Below are 21622 nucleotides of genomic sequence, written 5' to 3'. Positions count from 1 at the left end.
GATGGATCTTGAAGATTCATAGGTTAATGGCTTGAGGATCCGTTTGAATTGAGTCAAAGCAATAAAAACCTCTAAAGTTTCTGAAAGTTTAATTTCAGTGTTCATGATTGTGCCTCTTGTGAATTGAGTGAACAAGGAATCTAACGCATTTAAATTGTGACTTGAAGAATAGTTCCCTACAGCTGTTGTTCCTGGTAGTTTGAATTCAGTAAGTTGGTGAATCAAATTGTAATCGTAATCTTCAATGTTAACTGAATGCAGTATTATAAACGTAAAGAATCAGTCCTAATGAACAGAAAGAAGAAAGAGAAAAGAAAAGGGTTCTAGATTTTGTTTTTGGTACAGGTATTTTAGCTGTGTTATACTGTTACCCAATCAATCAAAGATGGTATGTTTTCATATACTAATGCCTGTGTCATTTCGTGTGGATAGCTGCATTTCTGTTTGAATTTCAAAATATCTGGTCCTTTCACTTGTATAAACATGAGCTATGATGGTAATTTGGAGGTTACTGAATTATAATCAAAATTAGATACAAGTGATTTACTGGTTAAACTCTCTGTTCTGGTGTCTTTTAATGCTCTAAACTGCTGTCATTCAGATAATTAGTGATCTTTTTTCTTTTCTTTGTGTAAATCAAAGGATTAGATTATGCTATTGTTATTAATGGAAACTTTCAAATACACGATGACCTATTTTCCTGTATGCATTATGCACTTATTTTTGGTTTCATCTTTTTCATAAATGAGAGGAACAAGAGAAAGATGATTAGAACAAATACTTTTCTTTACTCAACACTTATTGATGACTGAAGGTTCATAGATCATTAATTGACTAATATGAACAGCAAATTCAAAATCGATAGCTAACTCACATTGCTAAAGATGCTCTGAGTATTAAAAATATTATTCACTTAGATTCTATCTGAAAAACTTAGCTATATTCTGTTCTCGATGAATTTCACAGTGTCTCCAAAAGTCTATTGTGCATGCAAGTCCGCCTAGTTTTTTACAGGAGCTTAGTCAGGGGCCCTACTTCTGAAAAATGAAAGATGTCACAGTCTTTGCAGCAATATCATGACGGTGCAAAGATGCACATAACCTCAACTGACTTATGAAATGTTGAAGCCAAGTCCAAATTGAGCTGAATCCACCTGCAAGTCAAGTATTGGGTTTGTTGTTTGGTTGCTTTTTAATGATAACCACTTTCTTATACAATAGTAAGCCCGTTCAGCAAGCAACCTCTTATCAAGAATGTATATCCCTTGCTTTAAAACATTCCATATTGGTGATTGTATAACCTTTTTGTCAACTTGATGCTTCTTGCTTTAAAACGGTCCACTGTTGGTGATTGTATTGTTTCTATATTTTATGTTCTTCTGTAATATTAATTGTAGTTTAACTAGTTGTGCATCTTGTATGCTCCCTTATGATGTTTTCTGCCTTGATAAATAAACCTAAGATTCAAGGATGGAAAGGAAGTGTATTTACGGTGTTAGGATCTCTTGGAAGTATTTGTACACTGCATAAGCTCTTTTTCTACAGCTTATAAAGATGTAGCAATACATATCTGAAAATACAACAAGAATTGGAAAAACACACTGAGAATCTATTCCTCTTCCCCACAATGATGGCTAAAGGTGTTTCTCCAACAGTTCTGTTAAAAGCAGCTCTGTTGCTTCTCTCACTTGGGGCTGAAAGCCTGCAGTATTGCAAGCGAAACAGTTAGTAGCAGCCAATTTTAATATTATATGGCCTATTCAATTTCTATGCATAATTTAGGTTTATCTGATGCCTGAATTCTAATTTTCACTTACAGCGAAGATGGTGGCATGACCAGGATCAGCAAGGTGAGCAAAGAGGTTGTCAATGGGTCCTGTTCCAGTGTAGATGTGTTGGAACCATGCTCCCATCACCGCCAACATTGCCAATCGTCCATTCTTGATCTCCTTTGTTCTCAACTCCTTAACCTTTTCTGGCGATCCGGAGCCCCATCCGAGTGGGTCGAACCATAGCCCACCAGGGTATCCAACATCTGTTCCGGTGAGCTTGTTGTTGGGGAAGATGGGATCGGTATTCACACATCCAGGCTTGATGATGTCGGCCCATCTTCTTCCCTCAGCCCAGCCAATGAGAATCAACTCAATGATGAAGAGCGTTGTTGTGTCGGTAAAGTACTCTAGTTCACCGGCAGTGTACCATGAAGGGGTGTTTAGAATGCCAATCTTGGTGAGAAACTCGGGGATGAAAATGCCCGCAGCACCTAACATGGCCCATCTGCAGTGCACAAGCTCCGCTTGCTGGTTCCATTTCAAGCTCTCCGGGTCAGATCCTATAAAAATACATACATTTTTATTGGTTTGAATTTAGCAAGTGTAAACAAAAGCTCTAGCTTTAACTGACATATATTGAGTTACCTAGGCCAAGAGGATCAAAGCCGAAGTCTCCTGGAAGGCTGCATAGCCGGATTTATATCAGATATTAGAGCCATATTCATCAAGCGCCTCTGTTTATAGAAGAAAATTGTTCATATATCGAAGAAATGTGGATCATCACCAAACCTGCCATCAAGCCATGGGGGAGGGGTGCTCCCGGGGAACCACAGTGGTCTGTCGGGATCGGCTGCAGCACAGACGGTGACCGATCTTGTGCCAGACGGGGCCGCAAACTTGCTTACTCTCAACTTTCTTCCTCCAAAGAAAGAAGCCTTAGTTGCTCCAACAATTGATCCACTTTTCTGGGAGCTGTAATGTGACTTGAGTTACGGTGCACAGATTACACCAAATGCGTATAAACACATGCATTCTTGATCAATTATTCACACACTAGTTGTACCTTGGATTGTCAACATAAAAACATGCATGATACATGCTTCTTGAGTTGCATGATACAAGCATGCCAATTCATTTCTTTGTTGGAGGTGTGAAGAGAGTTAAAGAAAAACTTGCCTTGGAGAGGAGAAGGCAACAGCAGCAGCAGCAATGGTTGATGAAGCACAGGCAGAGGCCATGTCGACTGATTCTCACAAGTGTTTGATGTGTGTTGTGGGGGTGTGTGTGAGAAGTGAGTTAAAGTATGAGGGAAAGGGGCTTATCTTGTAAGGATAGGAGTGTAGGAGTGTGATTGGCTGGTTGGGATGCCATGTAGCCCACCAGAATCTCATATCTTTCCCTCTATGCCTTGAATTCTTTCATCTTACCTGTGCAAATCTCAAACTGGTGGTGCACATTCTTCTCCTATGTGCCTTGTACTCATTTGCTGTCTCTCTCTACATCCTTGGGAAAGATTACACTTTGAGTCCAATCCAAGGGGTTGCAGATTTTTATTTTGTTTATTAATTTTCTTTTAAGCTCCAGATTTAAAAAATAATTTGGATATAAGACCTTTTCAGACACGATATTGATTCAGTCGATTGGTTGTTGACGTAAAAGTATCATTTCCGATCAAAGTTTTGATACTTGAAGTTAACTAAGGGCCGTATCCCACAGCATTAAGCCTCAATTAATTGATATATAGGTTTAAAGACCTCAATCTTCTTATCTCTACTCTAATATTTGGTACTCTTTCATCTTCATTTTCCCAACTTATCATCCATAAAGTTTATATCTTATTTTATTTTGGTCACTTTCGATGAATAAATTATTGAATTTTGAATTTTTTAAAAGTGACTATCGTACCCTTATAAAATTAAAATTTTATCTACCTTTTTTTTGTTTGAGGGGTTGAAATTAAATAAGATAAACTTTAGGAATGATAAGGTCATAAATAAAAATGAGGAACGAAGATGATCTTTTAAACACAAATTTAAGGGAATATTTATGACATTTTAAAATTAAGCAAAACAATATATGAGAGGAAAACAAAGGCAAAAAAATTGTTGTCATTTTCTGTTTTAGTTTAGGCCACTTATTAATTACCAAAGTTGTTATTCTCAACTCCTCACATTTCGTTAACAGTACAGATGGCTCGAAGAAAAAGAATACAAAAAAGAAAAAATATTAATGAAACTGAAATTGGGCCAAGTTGTTCGTTTCTTTCTTGGGCCAAATTAATGGATTTAAGCCCACTAAGAACTCACTTTTTCCTGCATCAAGGAGATAGTTTTTATTGGTTCTTATTCCAGCCCAATATGAGCCCAACCTTTTGTCTATGCCCGAGATGCAAACTACCAAGGCCTTGTTTGGTCTTTTATAATTAGATTGGATGGAAAAATTTAGTAGTGTCAAATCATATATATTTTATTTACATAAAATTTATAGTTATATTTTTTTATTAATTTAAAATTTTTAGCAATATCGTATCAAATCTGAAAAACATATTATTAATTTATAAATGACTGAAAATTGTTTATACATATGAAAATATATAAAAAAAAATATTAATGATTTAGGTAAGAATGATAGTAAAATATTTTCGCTGAGACTATATAAACAAAAACTGAAACCAAACACGGCGTTTAAAATGTTTTATAATGACACCTAATTTGTTTCTATTACAAACTTTCTATGTTTTCAACCATAATTATTTTCATCAGAACCATCACAGAATTTCGTGGACTCATAGCGTCGACGTCTAAAAAGATATTATTATTATTATTATTATTTTATCAAACAAAGAATCAGTGGATTGGATGGGAGGCTTGGTTTGTTGTTTGAGGTGATCTGTTTGTATTGCTAGATATATCAAAGTTCATTCGTTATTTAAAACGTAAAGAGTATTTGCGCACGCTTCAAAAAAGCGTTTTTCAGCTTATGACTTCCTAAAAGTACTTTTGAAGTGTCAGGGATGTCAGCTTCTATTTTTGAAACAGCTAAAAAAAATATTTTTAAATCAAAAGCTAGAAGCACCTTCGGGGGTGCTTTTAGCTGCTTTGGTTTTTTTGTAAACAAATCTAACTTTATTTTTTACTACTTTACCCTTATCATAATAATCCTGATCAATTTTTTACCGTTTTTAATTTATTTTTAAAATTGTATGTTTAAAGTTGATATCGGAGTTTTCAAATAATTTAAATTTTAACAATAATTAAATTTACACTTTTATATATTTAATATTTTAGTATTTTATGTTTTACGTGCTATATCATAATTATATTATTTTGTTCGTATATTATTATTTAATTAATTAATAAAATAATTATTTTTACAATCATGTAAGTTTTATTATTGTGTACGTATGAATGAACAATTATATTACTCAGTGGGAGTATTATTAAATTAAATATATTTTTGTACTATTTTTAAAAACATAAATATGAAATACTAATTGAAATAAAATTTATGATTTGTGAAAAAATAATTATTATTGACAAACAACAAGTGAAATAATAAGTAAAAATATAGTATTTTTTTAACACATAGGGATAAAACAATCTTTCATCAATTAAATTTATTTTATAAGTGATTTTTTTTCAAACACTATTCAATTTAGCTTTCATCTGCTTTTTATTTTTATATAAATACTACCCACTTTTGATTTGCTACAACTTTCAATTTTTTTTTTTTATAAAAATCTCTTTTTTAAAAGTAAAAGTTTTTGTAAATACCCCGGTAGAAGATAAGCATTGTTTAAAAGAGAGAGAGAGGGAGATGGATTATTCCTACATTATAAATAATTACGATTTTAAAACCAGTAGTAAATCGATACCTTTTATAACCTTCAGAGAAATTAATGTGAAAACTTATGTTTTCAATGTGGTTAATAAATATGTACCACGACTCTTAACTATGGCCGATGTTTGCCTCGACTATAGAAACAATAACTTTTAATTATTACACAATTATAATTAATTAGTATTTATTATGGACTTCCATTTCTAATCATAGTAATTAATCATAAAAAAAAAGTTGTTTCTTTTAGTGAAAATTTGTATCTTGCTACCTAATATGACACGCCAAGGAAACTAAACTAATAAGTGATGTGGGTTGCGACTCTAATGTCATCCGTTGCGCAATGTATTGTCAGTTCAATAGACTTAGTAATGAGTCTCAAGATTTTCTTCAAAAAAGGTCCCCCGCTGTATTGAAACTTATAAATCCTTTAAACTTTTCGTCTTTAATTGATATGTAACATGTGGCTATAATATAATTTAATGTTCATCTAAGAAACAAGAAAAAGAAGAGATAAGAATGGAAACCAAGAACATGAAATGGGCCATATTTCGTTTTAAATGGTCACCTGTTCTAACAAAAGCTACAAATATATTAACATCATGAAATTGAAAAATAATGATTTGAAGCAAAGTATTTGACCACACCACAAATGCAGCCATGTTGGTTTGGTGAGAGTGGATAAAGCCAAAAACAAACACAATGTCAATCCACAACTTCAATCTTATCCTCATTTTAGCCCACATATCAATCATTTCTCTCTCTTTTTTTTATTTATTAATAATTATAAATAAATTATAAAAATTTATCTCGATACATCAAATAATATTTCAACCCAATCAATTTATTTATATAACTAGCAATGATATATATATATAATGATATATAAATTATAATAACTCATATAAAGTGAGACAAATACCCGTACGTCTGATAGGATTTGAAATCTAACCTCAAACTTATTCATGAGACCTCAATCTTAGTCTTAATCACTGGACTAAAACATTATTAATATATCTATCATTTTTCTCTTCTTCCAATCATTAACTATTTAAATTAATCAACAATTTGGACACTTGAAATGAAAATTTTATATTCACTTATAAGACTTTGCTTTTGAATCATGCAACTGAGTTTGGATGGGGATCACATGCATGCATGCTGGTGTTCTCATGTTTGCTTACTAATTATGTCCATCCCACATTTAAATGATTGATACTACTAAGGAAAGATGTCTTTTTTTTTTTATGATTAATTATTTATGATTAAAAATAAAAAATAATAAATATTAATTAATTGCGATTGTAGAATATTTATTAATTGTTTTTTTTTATTTTAAAAAGATAACAACCATGTGATTGAAAATAAAACACTTTGCAACTTATGAGATTATTTTCCAGAATTTTGTAAGCAGTGTGATTGAAAATGTATTAAACGTAAATTACGGGACAAAAAAAATATAAGTTTTCATTTTAATTATTATATGCATCTTGAATTTTTATAAACAAAACAAAGCCAAAAAGGAATATATATAATTGAACTCTATAATTAATCAAAAGTGAGGGAAGAATGTGGTTTTATTTCCTACTAATAAAATCCAATTATCATAACATAACCTTAATTTTAAGGGCAATAAAGCAAGATCTTGTAATGATGATTAAAAACAAGTGATTACATGGCCTAATTAAGGCCTACTTAACAATAAATAAGCATGTTTTAAATTAATGTTAGCAATTAGGTAGAGATCCATACCCTATCAATCATGATACTTAATTACTAGGGTTTCATTCTCTTGTAGCTTTTGATGAAGCATGTGCTATAGGTTTAAGAATCATAATCAAGAATTAATGTTTCTCATTTAAATATATGAATCATTTATTATTCTTAATATTTATTTTGGGCCCTACATCCATGTTTGATCAAGATTCATGGGATTAGGTCTTGTGTTACATCTTACCATTGACAAAATATTTGAAAAATTTTCAGAAATATAAGATTAAAAAATAAGATATTAAAAGCTTATAAATTTTTTTAAAAAAAAGTAACGGGTTCTTGATTATCAGTGAGATTTTAACCAAAACATTCAGTTTTGACCACACTAAGACAAATATCAAGTGATAATTTTTTAATTGTCACTAAAAATATATGTTATGTAGTAAAAGTTTTGATCGGGTCATTATATAATTCTTAGTGACAAGAATTGTGTATATAATTGACACTATAGATAATTAGTGACACATTTACAGTGACAACTAATAATAATACAGTATAGTCTGATCTGTTGACACTGGATCGTTATTATATATGTGTTACTAATTGCCTCTAGTGACAATTTTATGCATTAATTTTCATGAATTTCCGAACAGGGTATATATAAAATATCAATTTTTTCTTAAAAAAAAAATTAATTTTAGATTTTTTTAAAAAAGTCTAAACGTAATTAACTGTTTTAACTGCCTGCGTTAATCGTTTCTCCCACTTTGATGGACAAAAGGTAAAAAGCCCACAATCATTTATAAACATCAATTATACACAATCACTGCACATCTTCTGCTCATGTCCTTGAAATGTTTCTTAACATAGTTGCTGGGTCAACAAGCCAAAGGCGCAGTCCTTCACATAATTGTGTTGTGTGGAAGAGACAATATCTACACATATAATGTCTGAAAAATTGATTGGTTTTGTTCTGAAATTACTACATGATGTAAATTTCTTGCAATATTATTAATTATACTATACAAGGTATATCTTGTCAACGTCTTACCAAAATCTCGAAACAATATATTTATGTTTTTTAAATAAGTTCTATATTCAATTTATTAATTGAAGGTTTTTATGATTCAGTCTCGGTATAATCTAAACCCTGATCTATACTAATATAAAAAAGAAAGACTCTCCACACTCACTAACGGGAGTTAATGACTCCACCGCACTGATTTTTTATGAAGCCAAAATTGCACTGCAACGGATGAGATAACTAACTTATTCAACTTTTACTTTAACTGATAAAATAGTTTACTTTTTCTTTCTTTCTTTATTATGTAATATTTTGGATAATATATTTTACTCTTATTTATATTATATTTTAAAACATAAAAGAAATATTTATTATATGCACACAAGAACGGAGTGCCACAATAACTAGTATATCATAAATTCACCGTGACCATTCAATTATTTTGGTGTCAGTTCACGTGAAATCATACCATTGCGAGAGATTTATAAATACAACCTGTCACGCAAGAGATATAACTTAAGACCTTCTGTTGTATTTATCTTATAATTTATTTGAATTAAGCATCGGAGGACTAACTCGATTTTCCAATACAATAACACTTGGTATGATTATTCATTATCTGCCCCAAACTGATGAGACCCACAGACATTATCATTTTGTTCACCTGTTTGTGTTTATCTTAGCAGCTTATCAATTATGTGTACGTATTTAAATAATGGGTTGATTTCAAGTAGGAAAAGAAAGTCTTATGTTGATTTTGATGACTAAGTGTTTGAATTGAATTGAATGATGAGTGCATCAGAAGCAAAGGTTTGAAAGGGAAATACACTGTGGCTCAAAATTTGTTCCATTTTGTAAACACAACTGCCAACAATTATTGCTCAAGTCCTACCAAAAACAAGAAAGTTAGATTTAATTATATAAATATTTTTTTAAAATATGTTTTTTATATTATATAATTATAATTATAAATATATCCGTTATTCAGTTATAAAATCTTATACATGTACCTTTGAGGTACATTTTACTAAATTACTAATACCCCTTATGATGTGTATTTGTAATTTTATAGAAAACATGAAGCTTCATTGTAATTAGACGAACCTCGGAAAGTATCATCGTAATTTACCTAGTATTAAAGTGTAAATATGTGTTTGGATTAAAGATGAACAAATAATAGAATATTTAAAATTTTAATGAACTCTTTTAATTTTGGCCATTTTAATTATATACGTTATACTTTTAGACCCATAAGATAAGAGGTCCAACACTTTTAATCATTTGCTTTATGATATTTTCATAATAGTTTCAAAATTAATTTTTTTTTTACATATTTAGTTCTCAATGGTCACAAATTGAGAAAATTCGACACGTTTAGTCCTCTATTTTACTAGATTAATGAGACTAAACGTGTCAAGTTATTTAAATTTTGAACCATTTTGAAAATCTTGTAAAGCATAGGACAAATAATATCGAATTTTCTCAATTTTGGAACCATTTCAAAAATATCATAAAACAGAGCACTAAAAGCATTGAATCCCCCATTCTATAGAACTAAATATGTAATGTTTTTGCCTAAAATTATAGTCAGTAACTTCTTATAATTTCCATGAATTTATTTTATCCAAACACTTTAAAAATTTATTTTCAAAATAAAATCTGAATTAAATCGTATAAATTTTAGAAACATCATATGATAACATGTACGAATTTATAAGATGTATAAAAAAATTCCGTCGAACACCCTCTAACTACCCACTAAGTCATATTCGAACATGATTATGATAATAAAAAAATCTTACTTGAATCAGATTTAATCGAATCAAAACGATGGGCATAAATTTGCTACTCATGTTTGTTTCATTCACTTATTATTTTTGGTACGAAAGCCGTGCTACTTGAAATGAGCATTTTCATCATTTATGTGGGGGCAATATAGTCACAATAGCGTGTTCCTCAAGTCATTTGGGCCTATCCGAATCATAGAAGCCAAGCCTCAGCCCACTTTCATTCTAGAAAATAGTAATAATAATTAAAAATAAATAAATTACGTCCATACTTTTGAAAACTAAATCTAATTACATAAATATTATATGTTTTATATAAAATTACAGGTACATCTCTTAAAAAGATATTAGTATAATATAGTTCAGAAGGTATTTATGTAAAATTTTACAAATTAATAGAATGTGTACTTATCGTTATGACTATAGCTTTAAGCGATATATTTGTAATTTTGCAAAATTGAAAGAATGTTTGTGTAGTTAAAATTGAACTATTTTTAAAACTTTTAAAAAGTTCTTTTTTAACCTTAGTTATTGTAAAATTATTATTAATAAATTTTACAATCTTATTTTATTGAGAGACCAGTTTAAGAGGTTATATCTTTATTCAAATAAGTCCAAAATCTCAATCTGATACTTTTTTCAGATAGCTAACACTTGTAGCTTTTCAATGATATGTGATTGGCCATAACTATCTCTTGAATCCTGTTTTATCCTATAAATGGAGATCCTTATGCAGTCATTTAGGAGGATAAATATCTTGTACTCTCACACTAAACTATCTCGATTTTTTATCTTTAAACTTTTATTTCGTACGGCTTTTGTGACATTCTGATGGATTCTAAATTCATCTAATATGAAATTATTTTTTCAAATTCTTTCTCAACAATATCTATTGATTTATTAATTATTTATAAATACTCGATATTGATTTAAAAAAAAAAAAAACATCAATACAATACAATATTATATGTCTGTTTGGTTCTTGGAAAAGGTCAAATTGAGATAATTAAAAAACAAAATTAGAGAACCCTAGGTAGATCTGAATTGGGAAAAAAGTGAATATTAAAAGACATGATGGAAATAATTTCTAATTAAGGTTAGATACCGCCCTAACATCACCATGATGTCCAATCATCTGAATTAATTATTTTAAGGAAAACTTTGATGCTATATTCATTTGGCTATTGTTTAAGGCTCCGTTTGCTTGTTCTTATTGTTTTATCATAAATTTATGAATCATTGTTTATTTCTTTTTAATTAATTATATTTAAACCTCCTCTAAAAATAAAAATTATATTTTATCCCCAAATAACTTTTGAAATAACACTTTCACTCTATTCGAGATTTCTCCTTTTACAACTATACCCTTTCTATTAAAGTTTAATTTGTTTAAATTAAAACTGGGCAGAAAAATGAAATATACGGTTTCAAAGACAAAAAAGTATCCATTCACTTTTATTTATATCTCATTTAGCATTCATTTAAGTTACTGACAAATAAAATCATCTAAAAATACGAAATTATATCTTCTTCCAAGAGACTTCTGAAATTATATTTGCACCCCATCTGAGAATTTTTCATTTACAAACTGTCACCGTCCGATAGAATTGGATGAAAAATATCAACGCCTACATAAATTGTACGTCTCATTTAACACATCGTATAAATTATTGATAAATGTCATACACTTTATTTTACAATATCTCTAATCACATTATAAGTATTAATTAATGAACGTCACATTGTTATGATTTCATTGTCTTAAAATGTTTTCGTGTCAAGACAATAAAATTGAAGCAGGAAAAGATGGATAAGGAAAGCGCTCTTAACAGGGACATATATCTATATCTCATGACCAGTTATTAGTCAAAGAATGTCTGCAAATATTAGTGATTAATCACCTCTAAATATACATTAATTACGACAACTTTTTCACTTATCCAATAATTAATTTGGTGATGTATAGATCATTGTTTCCTAATATTATTGCCTGTTATTTTCATATATATATTTTTTAAAGCAATAGTAACTATCGCGGTAGTTTACTTTTTATTGATAAATAATATAATAAGATCAATTTAATTAGCATAATTAAGGCTAACAAATAGACGTTTCGTGCTAACAAAAAGTGCACGAAATATCATTAATATTCAAGATTGATGGGCACCTTTTTTTATTTTTTATTTTTCCAAATATCATCTAAAACGATGTAGAGTATTAATTTCAGTTAGATTTTATTTAAAAATGTGAAATTACACTTTCTTTAAAAAAATTTAAAATTATATTTATACTCCTAAAAATTGACTATCTACAACTTTCCCCTTTCGTTAGCAAAAAACAAATTCGATTTTGCTCCCTATTCAACATTGCGATGTATTAAGTTTGTACGTATACGGAAAAAAATATAATGATGTTAACCTAACTATATATATATTGTATTTATCTCTTTATAAGTACAAAAACATACTTGAGAACGCTAAATAAGGACCAAAATAAAAGGTATGTGTAATATTTTTTGATAACTTCAACATTTTTCATTTAAACCCTAATAAAAGGGGGTCACGTGTAAATGGAGAATTTTCGGAGAGAATGTAAATTTAACTTTAATTTTTTTTTTAGGAAAAGTGTAATTTCATAGAAGGAGTCTAACTGTAATATACTCTATATTATAGGATAATAAGTTTATATTTTTTTTAAATAAACATACCAAATACTCTCTTAGTTTAAATATATAATACTTTCTTGCAATTTTTACCCTTTTGTTTTTTTGTATTTAGTGGAATTTAATAATCAGTACGTAGCAAGAATGCTAAGATGGCTTGAGAGTCACTCAAAGACGGAGAAAAAATTAGGAAAAAAGATCAATCAATTAAAATTTTAATTAATCCCCTAATTAAATATTTAAATATGTTTGCAGAATGCGTAAAGCAACCATCATCTTCTTTCTTTTCCCTCACTAATTACCATTAGTTCATTAATTAATCAGCTTAACTACTCCCACTCGCTGATAATTGGCTCTGTTCTTGTAGAGAAAATTCGGGAATGATAATGACAGCTCGATTAAGAAAAAACATCTTAGGAAATAATGTATTTTTGGAGGGTTACAATTTTTATTCTTAGCAAATTGATTTTCTCAATTTAGTTTTATAACTTTAAAATTTTTGCAATTTTACTCATTTTCTAACAAATTTGATCGAAAAATTGCATATGACTGCAATTTTTTATCCTGCGCGAATTAATTTACAAGACTACAATTATTTTTTACTGCGTCATGTGCAAGTCACATGTAATTTTCTGGCCAGTTCCTAATATTGCCAAAATTTCAATTACATGACTAAATAGTAAAATTAATTCATGCAGGACCAAAATTGTCATCCTCTAAATTGCAGGACTAGTATTTTGCATTTTCCTCCGATATCTTACAAGATGATTTAAGTGTATAAGATTTTATTTTTGTAACGCTTTGTAAAATAAATTTAGAAATATAAGTTTGTAGAAAAAGAGCTCACTTAAATCTTATAAATTTACAAAGTGTAAAATAAATTTAGAAATATAAGTTTGTAGAAAAAAATTTACAAGATGATTTAAGCACTAATAACATCTTATAAGATATATATATATATATATATGAATTTATAAGATTTTTTAAATAAATTTAACCGAATACTGTAATAGTGGTACAAATAGTTAAAATTCTAAAGAGTGATAGACGTACCGTTGAGTTATAAGAGGAATAATTAGTGACAGATGTATTGTGACAACTCAAATATAATGATAATTATATTATTTCGTTATTAAATCATCACTACACTTATGTCAATAGTTTGTCGATAATGAGAATATATGTACTGTATTTTTATCACTAATTAATCATTAATAGTGACAAGTTCTATCTGCACAGTTTTTTGTTCCTAAAAAATTGTAAAGATCATTATTGTAACAAAATAAAAAAATGTTTACTTAATTTCATATATTAATTAATAATAAATTTTTCTTCTCACTTAAATTTCTATCATTAATATTATTTTATATTTACAGTGGAAGTTAAAGGTCAATTTATAAGATACACTGAGGTGACAGATAATATATGAACACTAACTACTCAGACAATAGATATAATTAAACCTTATGAAAAAGATAAATAATTATAATAATAATAATTATTATTATTATTATTTTATTTTATTTTTCTGAAAATTCAATACCACAAACAGTGTGAAAAAAGATGGAAATTGGTTGGCGACTATTAATTGTTTGTGAGGAAGAAATATCGTTTTTAACTTTTTCATCCTAATTAATTATGCAAAAACGAAGGGATAAAAATAAAGAGAAACAGCTCTCATTGGCCACAAAAACGTTGTCCATATAGAAGTCGCCACACCTCTCTCGCGCTTTCGGATTTTTGGCGCATGAAATCGACCTCCGCCTCTAATTATTACACCTTTTGTCGAGTATTAGTATTTAGCGACTTTGAAGGCTTTAACCTTTTCCTAAAAGTTGAGGTTCCAACTCCTGCTTTTGTTTTCATTTTGATTTCATGAGAATATATAGAAAGAGAAACCATCCTCAAACTACCTTCACATATTTATATTTTTGTTCTTGATATAGGACAAATTATAATTGTCTTTTTTATAATTTGATATAATTATAAATATTATTTTGTTGTTTGAAAAAAATTAAATATTTCTTCAAATGAAAAATAATTATGTAGTCCCTAAACAGTGAGGTGGATATTACTACGTATATTATCTTAGTTGATTTTTTTTTTTTAAAATGAAAAGTATTTGAAAAAATATTTTAAAAAATGAGGTGGGTAAAATAAGTAATCCATACGGATTATTATTCCATAAAAAGAATTTATAAAATTTTAAAAAATAAATAAAGTCATAATTCCTAATCCAAAAGAATAATTTGATCAATTCACCATGAAAATTGAATGAAAACCTAATAGAGACCACTGGAATGGGCTTGTTGTTAGACATACGTTAAAAATCATAGGGGTATTAAACAATGAGAATATATTTATAATTATGTCAAATTTCGAGAAAGATGATTGTAATTTACTATATGTCCATCAAACTCGCACCCGCCTCTGCTTTCGGCATATTTTATGTTTTGAAACTACCATCTCATGACTAATAACCAATCCATCAATTAAAAAAATATAATTATTTATATTTTTATATATATTAGCATACACATTAAGTGTGCCATGTACCATTTGTATATTAAATGACAATAAATTTGATCTTATTATTATATAATTATTAATAACAAAAATTATGGATAATGGCCATTCCTAAATTTATCATGGTTAGTCCAGATATTACATTGGGTAAATCCGTGTTGCACTTGATGTTTTTATATCTTTTATTTTTAAAAAGTGGGATATCTAATCTAATAATTATTTAAATATCCGTATTAAACATTGTGTATAATGCCTGTACTTGTTAGCATTTAAAGACAAATTACTTCGTTGAGATGGTTGTAGGTTCGATTCTCTCTATCGATGTGAAGCCTATATTGATTGGTAATTTATAAGTACATTTATAAATGACCAGGCAACAGTGTGTCCCTCAACCTATTAGGTGCATATATCAAATTGGATTCTCTATTAAAAAAAATCCTGAATTTTCTATTCTAATTAATCTATACACGTCATGTGTATAAAGATGATGTATGTATTTTATTAAGAAAATTTTTTTTATTTATGTAATATATACATAATAAATAGAATAGAAAATGTAACACAATTCAAAATAAAATATCCAATCCAGACATATACAACCTAATCCATAAAAACCTTAAGGGATAATTACATTGCCCTCTTTGGAGGTTTAGTGTAATTACGCGTAAAATCTTCTGTGATTTGGAAATTACATCTAGTACCCCTTACATTTGTTTCTGTTTAACAAATAAACCCATACGTTAATCAGATTCACAAAGTTTGTCGATATTAGCAATACAAATTAAATAAAAATTTATATTTACCCTTCAATTGACTTATTGCTAACCTATTATATGTCAAATAAATCTTTTCTGATCAAACTACCCTTATATATCTTCACTCAATAATGCATGTGAGAGGTGTATCTTCACCCTTATAAAGGATTTATAATAAGTCGGGAGTAAATATATATTTTCATTCAACTTTTTTGCTAGTATCAATAAATTTATAATGTGTTTGGTTGGGACGAAAAATGAAGGAATAAGAGAAGTGAAAAAATAAACATGAATGCATAAGAGATAATCTTGTGTTTGGTTAGGAAGAAAAGATGAAGGTGAAGTAAAACTCCTCTGAAATCCAATTTGGTTCTATCCAAAAATGAACGAAAAATTATATTGGGACGAACTTTATCCACTTGAATATTCATAGAACCACAATTTGTCCACAAGGCCAAAATCAAAATTGGTCAGAACTATTTTATATTATAGTATGTGTAAGGAGATATGCATTCCACCCACTCCTCATCTTCAACCTTATCTCTTCCTTACCATATTTTTTCCTCTTACCCCATCTCATCAGAATTGATGTTTTCTGGACAATTTTTTTATCACTTTCCTCACTGCAAGAAAATGATTGCTGTTTTCAAGGTTTTACTTTAACTTGCAGTAATGTACCCAAACAAAATTCTCCTTCAAATTAAGTTTGATGAGCTGAATTTATTATTACATTGTATATCAATTATGTAATAAATAAGATTAAAAAAATAAATTAATTATTATTTGGTTAAAATCGATCTGTCAAAGCTCCTGTTGATATATTTATGAGCCAAATTTGAGCACAACTTTTTGTTCGATAGGCTTTCGAACTCGATTCAATTAGTATAAAAAAAACAATAAAATATTCTTGAAGGTAACAAAAACATTCAAGCTCGTCTCATATTTGATACGGTTAAAGCTCATTCAATCTCGATTTAAATAATAATCAAATTGAACCCACACAAAATGTTCAGAGCTTGATAATAATTCAAATAAAAACTAAAATAATGATGTGTTCGTACAATGACAAATATATTATGCTTATTATATTATCGGGTTTGAATTTGATCAAACTTGATTGGGAGTAAAGCGTATGTGAAAATGAAAATAACCGAAATGGGCTGAGGTCAATTTTGGAAGGCTCACTTACCATGCACGTAAAGGCAAAATAGCACTTGTCTACGAACCAGCAGGCAAAAGGCAACCTCAAAATCTTGCTTATACGGCCCCGGTATAGGACGAGGTTCCTCATAATTGGGCACCTTAAATTACTCGAGAAAATCCGTACAAATAAATATCACAAGTACTCAAAGCTCGGTGTGAATATAAATTTTTTCGTGTATGTAAATTAAAACATAAAAAGAGTTATTAAATACATATATATATAGAGAGAGATTGAAAGATTTGAAATGATTACGATCTGTATTCTATTTTCTAATTCTTCTTTTCAAATACGAAAATTTTGTTGTTTTCATGGCATTTTGAAGGTAAAATCTTCAAGGTATTCTTCGTATTTGGATTTGAATACTTATAACTCTGGATTTGAGGATGGATTTGTCATTTGAGTTTTTTTGGATATTTATTTGAATATTTATAACATTAATTTGATGACTTAACACCTGTAATCCTAAATTAAATGCCTTAGTTTATTGCGCACATTTGACGACTCAATCCTTGCCTTGAGAGCTTTGAATATTTTTTAACTCGATGAATTTCGTACAAAGAATTCTTTTCTTACTTCACCATCTCTTCTCTAGGTATGTTTCCTTTTGTCTTCATGCATATTAGGGTAAATTATATTGACAGCTTATGAGGTTAGATCAAATTACACAAAAATTCTATGTCGCCAAATTATAAATATATTTTGTGAGGTTGTAATTGTTATCATAAGTACACCCTATGTTCATTACGAAACATTACACAAATGCCTCCTAACGAGGTACATGGCACTAACACCCTCTTACAGGATGTACCTTAATTTTATATTGTTAATTAATGTAAAATACATAGAAACTTTTACTTCAAAATATATACTACATAAATTACCAAGTTAATTCCAGTGCAAAAATTAGTGAATTTTTATTTTTTTAGAAAAACTAAATTCAATAAAAAATAAATAAACTATTTTCCATACCACGGCTTAAAATTAATAACAAATCGATATTATATCATGATCAAATAAAATTTTTATAAAAATTTAAGTTTTCACCTCGATTCATCAACATTTATCACGATTATACTTTTACCTAGAGCCAAAATATTTTTTTTATAGGCTTTAACTATAGCTAATGTTTTGGCTTCGCTTGTAAAAACACGACTGATGATCATTCCGAAGCCATGAGTGATTAGTATTTGTTATGATTTTTAATATTTAACACTACAAAAAAATGAATGATTTTCCTAAATTATAATATTAATTTACCCTTTTGCCATTGCTAATTGTTATAATTAATAATAACTACTCGTAGTGAATAATTATTGACTATGATCACACAATGATTGTTAGCCATGTATTTTTGCGAGTGCGGCTAAGTAATTAATCATGGCAAAAAACATGAGCCTTAACAAAAAATAATTTTTATAGTGGATAATCTAAGTTTTTACATCAATTTTTATTTAACCATGGTTAATAAAATTATTTACCACAATTTACGTCCATAGCCAATATAAAAGTTTTTCTAATGACTACGGCTTAAATACTATTATAAATTAATGTTATTCACTATAATTAAATAAAATTGACACAAAACAAATTATATTTTTTAGCCATGATTAATTAATAAATATTTGTCCTAGTTTTAACAATAACTAGAACATTTGCTATTTGTAGAAACAATAGTCAACCGTCGTAGTTAATTAATTAGTATCTGTCACATTTTTTGTAGCATCCTCTAACGCTACTAGGGATATATCTTCTCTAAGCGTTATATTTAAAGTAATCCCTGTATTTATATATATAATGCATATAATCATTTAATCAATACGTATACGTAATCCCAACGTCATAACAGGCATAATCAACCCACAACATTATATATACATATCAAACACTACAAGTAATTCATCACAGGTAATCCGCACGCTTACGTTCTCTCTATACAAACAAAATGTGATTTGTACTCTAACTGACAAAAAGAAAAAAACTGCATACTGGCTCGACCTAGCCCTAGTAGCATTAGAGGATGCTACATTTTCATTTTAAACTATAGTAATTTATTTTATAAAAAGTGATATTTCCTCTCGTCGCAGGTCATATTTCTTCTAATTTGTGGAAATCATTTCTTTATTATTCATAATTTTTTATTATTGAATATATATTGAGTTATTAATTAATATCTCAATATTAATTTTATAATTATGAACTATTGAGTTGGGAAACAACAGCCCAAAAAGTATTTGACATCACGTGCGCAGGCGTGTGTATCTGACTCAATTTACGAGAAAACAGCTAACACGTGCGTAAAGCAACATCCTCTGTCAATCACACGTTTGTTTAGTCCGAGGGACGACTTCTTAAAGTTTTCTAAATACTTTATTGGGTTAATTATATTTGATCGTTCAAATGATTATTTTTATTTTTTATATTTAAATTCTCTTTTTATTAATTTATTATATCAACTTAATACAATTTTATATTTTATTATTTATAACTATTTTTTTATCAAAAATTTTTTGGTTGAAAAAATCCCATGCAGCACTTGTGTGATAATTAAGGATTATCTGATGTAATATTTTTTTATATACACAATATATGATATTTTTTCAACAAAAAAAGGATCATATATGCCAAGTACAAATTTCATAGAATTAAGATGATAAGTCGACAAAAAAAAAATTAAATATCCAAATGTAAAAATGAATATAATTCAAATGCAAAATAAAATTTACGTTACCTTATTTTATAAAATAATTTAAATAAATTTAGCCAAAACACCCTCGAGTGACGTCTGTCAAATGCATTTTAATTGAATTAAGCTCGATACAAACGCGTACATTTCTATTTTAAAATTAAGTATATATTTTGAAAATAAGTTGAATTATTCAATATTTAATTAAAATCGATCAATCAAAACGCATAAGATTTTGATTTGTTAAATATAAAAAAAAAATGAATGAAACCTTTGTCTGATAAGGTTTCGAGTTTGTCTTGAACTCGATTCAATTAGTTCAAAGATAATAAAATAAATTTAAAAGTATCAAATTATTCTCTTGATTCATACTTAATACAATTAAAACTCGTTTGAGGTCGATTAAATCAATAATCAAACTAAATACAATATAATCTTTTAAAATTTGATAATAATGCATACAAATTTAAATAATGTGGTTCGACTCGATAATTTACAGTCCTAATTAAGTATAAGAAAATTTTTACTCAAATAAGATTTGATCAAATTAAATTTATCACAAATAAGTGTAATATAATTGTTATATAATTAGTTGATTTATCTGAACTATACAGCAATGATACTCCAAAAATATTATATATGATAAAATTAATTTAGATTCAATTAAAAATCTGATCTGATTTTCATATACGTTTACGTGCAAGGTAAGTATTCCAATACGTACGATTTCGTAGCATCTGGGCCGTATAAGTATAGCGTCACGTTTGGTTGACTTGTATTCCTAAACTTAAGACTCACATTTTCCTCGCTATCACTACAGCCAGTTCTTTCGTACGGCCAGCTCATCTTAGCCTCGTCTGACGTGTCGCCTGCATGCATATGCCACGTGGCGGGAGGGTGATCATCTTCGGACACGAGTCCGAGATTGGTAGCCGTACCGTACGTGGGGTGTACGTTAACTTAGATAAAAGCTGTTCCCAAATCCCAAACCTCCCAACAAAATGTGGGCCCAGATTGAACGAACTACGTACGTCCTCTGCTAACAAACTATTCCCTTGGCTTCAATTTTATATGTTAACCAAGAAACTGTAAATTTACATATTTTATGAATTTTTGGGATAACGGCTCAAAATTTGGTATAATTATATGTAAAATTATTTAAATTTTAAAAAATTAAATTTAATGCTTTTTATGTTTATTTTTGTGTAATAAATAAATTTTTTATTATTTAAAATGTAAATCAAATGATTATTATATTTATTTTAATTGACTTAACACTGAATATTTCGAAATATATAAATTTTTCTATAAATATATACCTCCATGCACGTAAAATCACATGAGATCGTACAGTTAAAAAATTATAAATATCTATTCTCCATATACCAAGTACAATTTTTGCTGCGGAAACATTTTTTATGACCTTAAATCTTTATCCTTATGATATATCTTAAAGATCGAAAAACTTTAACTGAGGCATTGTCAGTGTAGTTCTAATTATTTTCTGCTTTGTAATCAAGGCATAGGAGCATTTTGGGAGGCATATTGCATATATATTGCATACACGATACCTAAATAAAATCTAAATTAAAAACAGTAACAACATTATATATGTTATTAATTTTAATAATTATTTATTTATTTTTTTAGATATATTTTT

At 28.6% G+C, this 21622-nt stretch overlaps 1 protein-coding gene across 1 annotated transcript; it reads right to left on the bottom strand.

Annotated features, from left to right (window-relative positions):
• Positions 1-1462: 1462 nt before the first annotated feature.
• On the bottom strand, positions 1463-3108 carry LHCA2 (photosystem I light harvesting complex protein). The gene is made up of 5 exons (XM_011088487.3): positions 2948-3108; positions 2561-2743; positions 2417-2454; positions 1817-2331; positions 1463-1701 (listed from the first exon to the last, which is right to left on the bottom strand). Exons 1-5 carry the CDS (start codon positions 3007-3009, stop codon positions 1684-1686), a joined length of 816 nt encoding a protein of 271 aa, XP_011086789.1. The 5' UTR covers positions 3010-3108; the 3' UTR covers positions 1463-1683.
• Positions 3109-21622: the final 18514 nt, after the last annotated feature.

This window comes from Sesamum indicum, linkage group LG8 (assembly GCF_026168435.1).
Source record: "Sesamum indicum cultivar Baizhima isolate 11 linkage group LG8, ASM2616843v1, whole genome shotgun sequence".
Classification (NCBI taxonomy): Eukaryota; Viridiplantae; Streptophyta; class Magnoliopsida; order Lamiales; family Pedaliaceae; genus Sesamum; species Sesamum indicum.
The sequence above is the reverse complement of the archived record's forward strand: the minus strand, read 5'-3'. Positions and strand labels throughout refer to the sequence as shown.

Excerpts from the sequence above, each read along its gene's own strand:
- LHCA2 (XM_011088487.3), bottom strand. The coding sequence starts at position 3,009 with ATGGCCTCTGCCTGTGCTTCATCAACCATTGCTGCTGCTGCTGTTGCC. Across the intron at positions 2,744-2,947 it reads GTTGCCTTCTCCTCTCCAAG|CTCCCAGAAAAGTGGATCAA; the intron begins GCAAGTTTTTCT and ends GTCACATTACAG. Across the intron at positions 2,455-2,560 it reads CCCCCATGGCTTGATGGCAG|CCTTCCAGGAGACTTCGGCT; the intron begins GTTTGGTGATGA and ends CCGGCTATGCAG.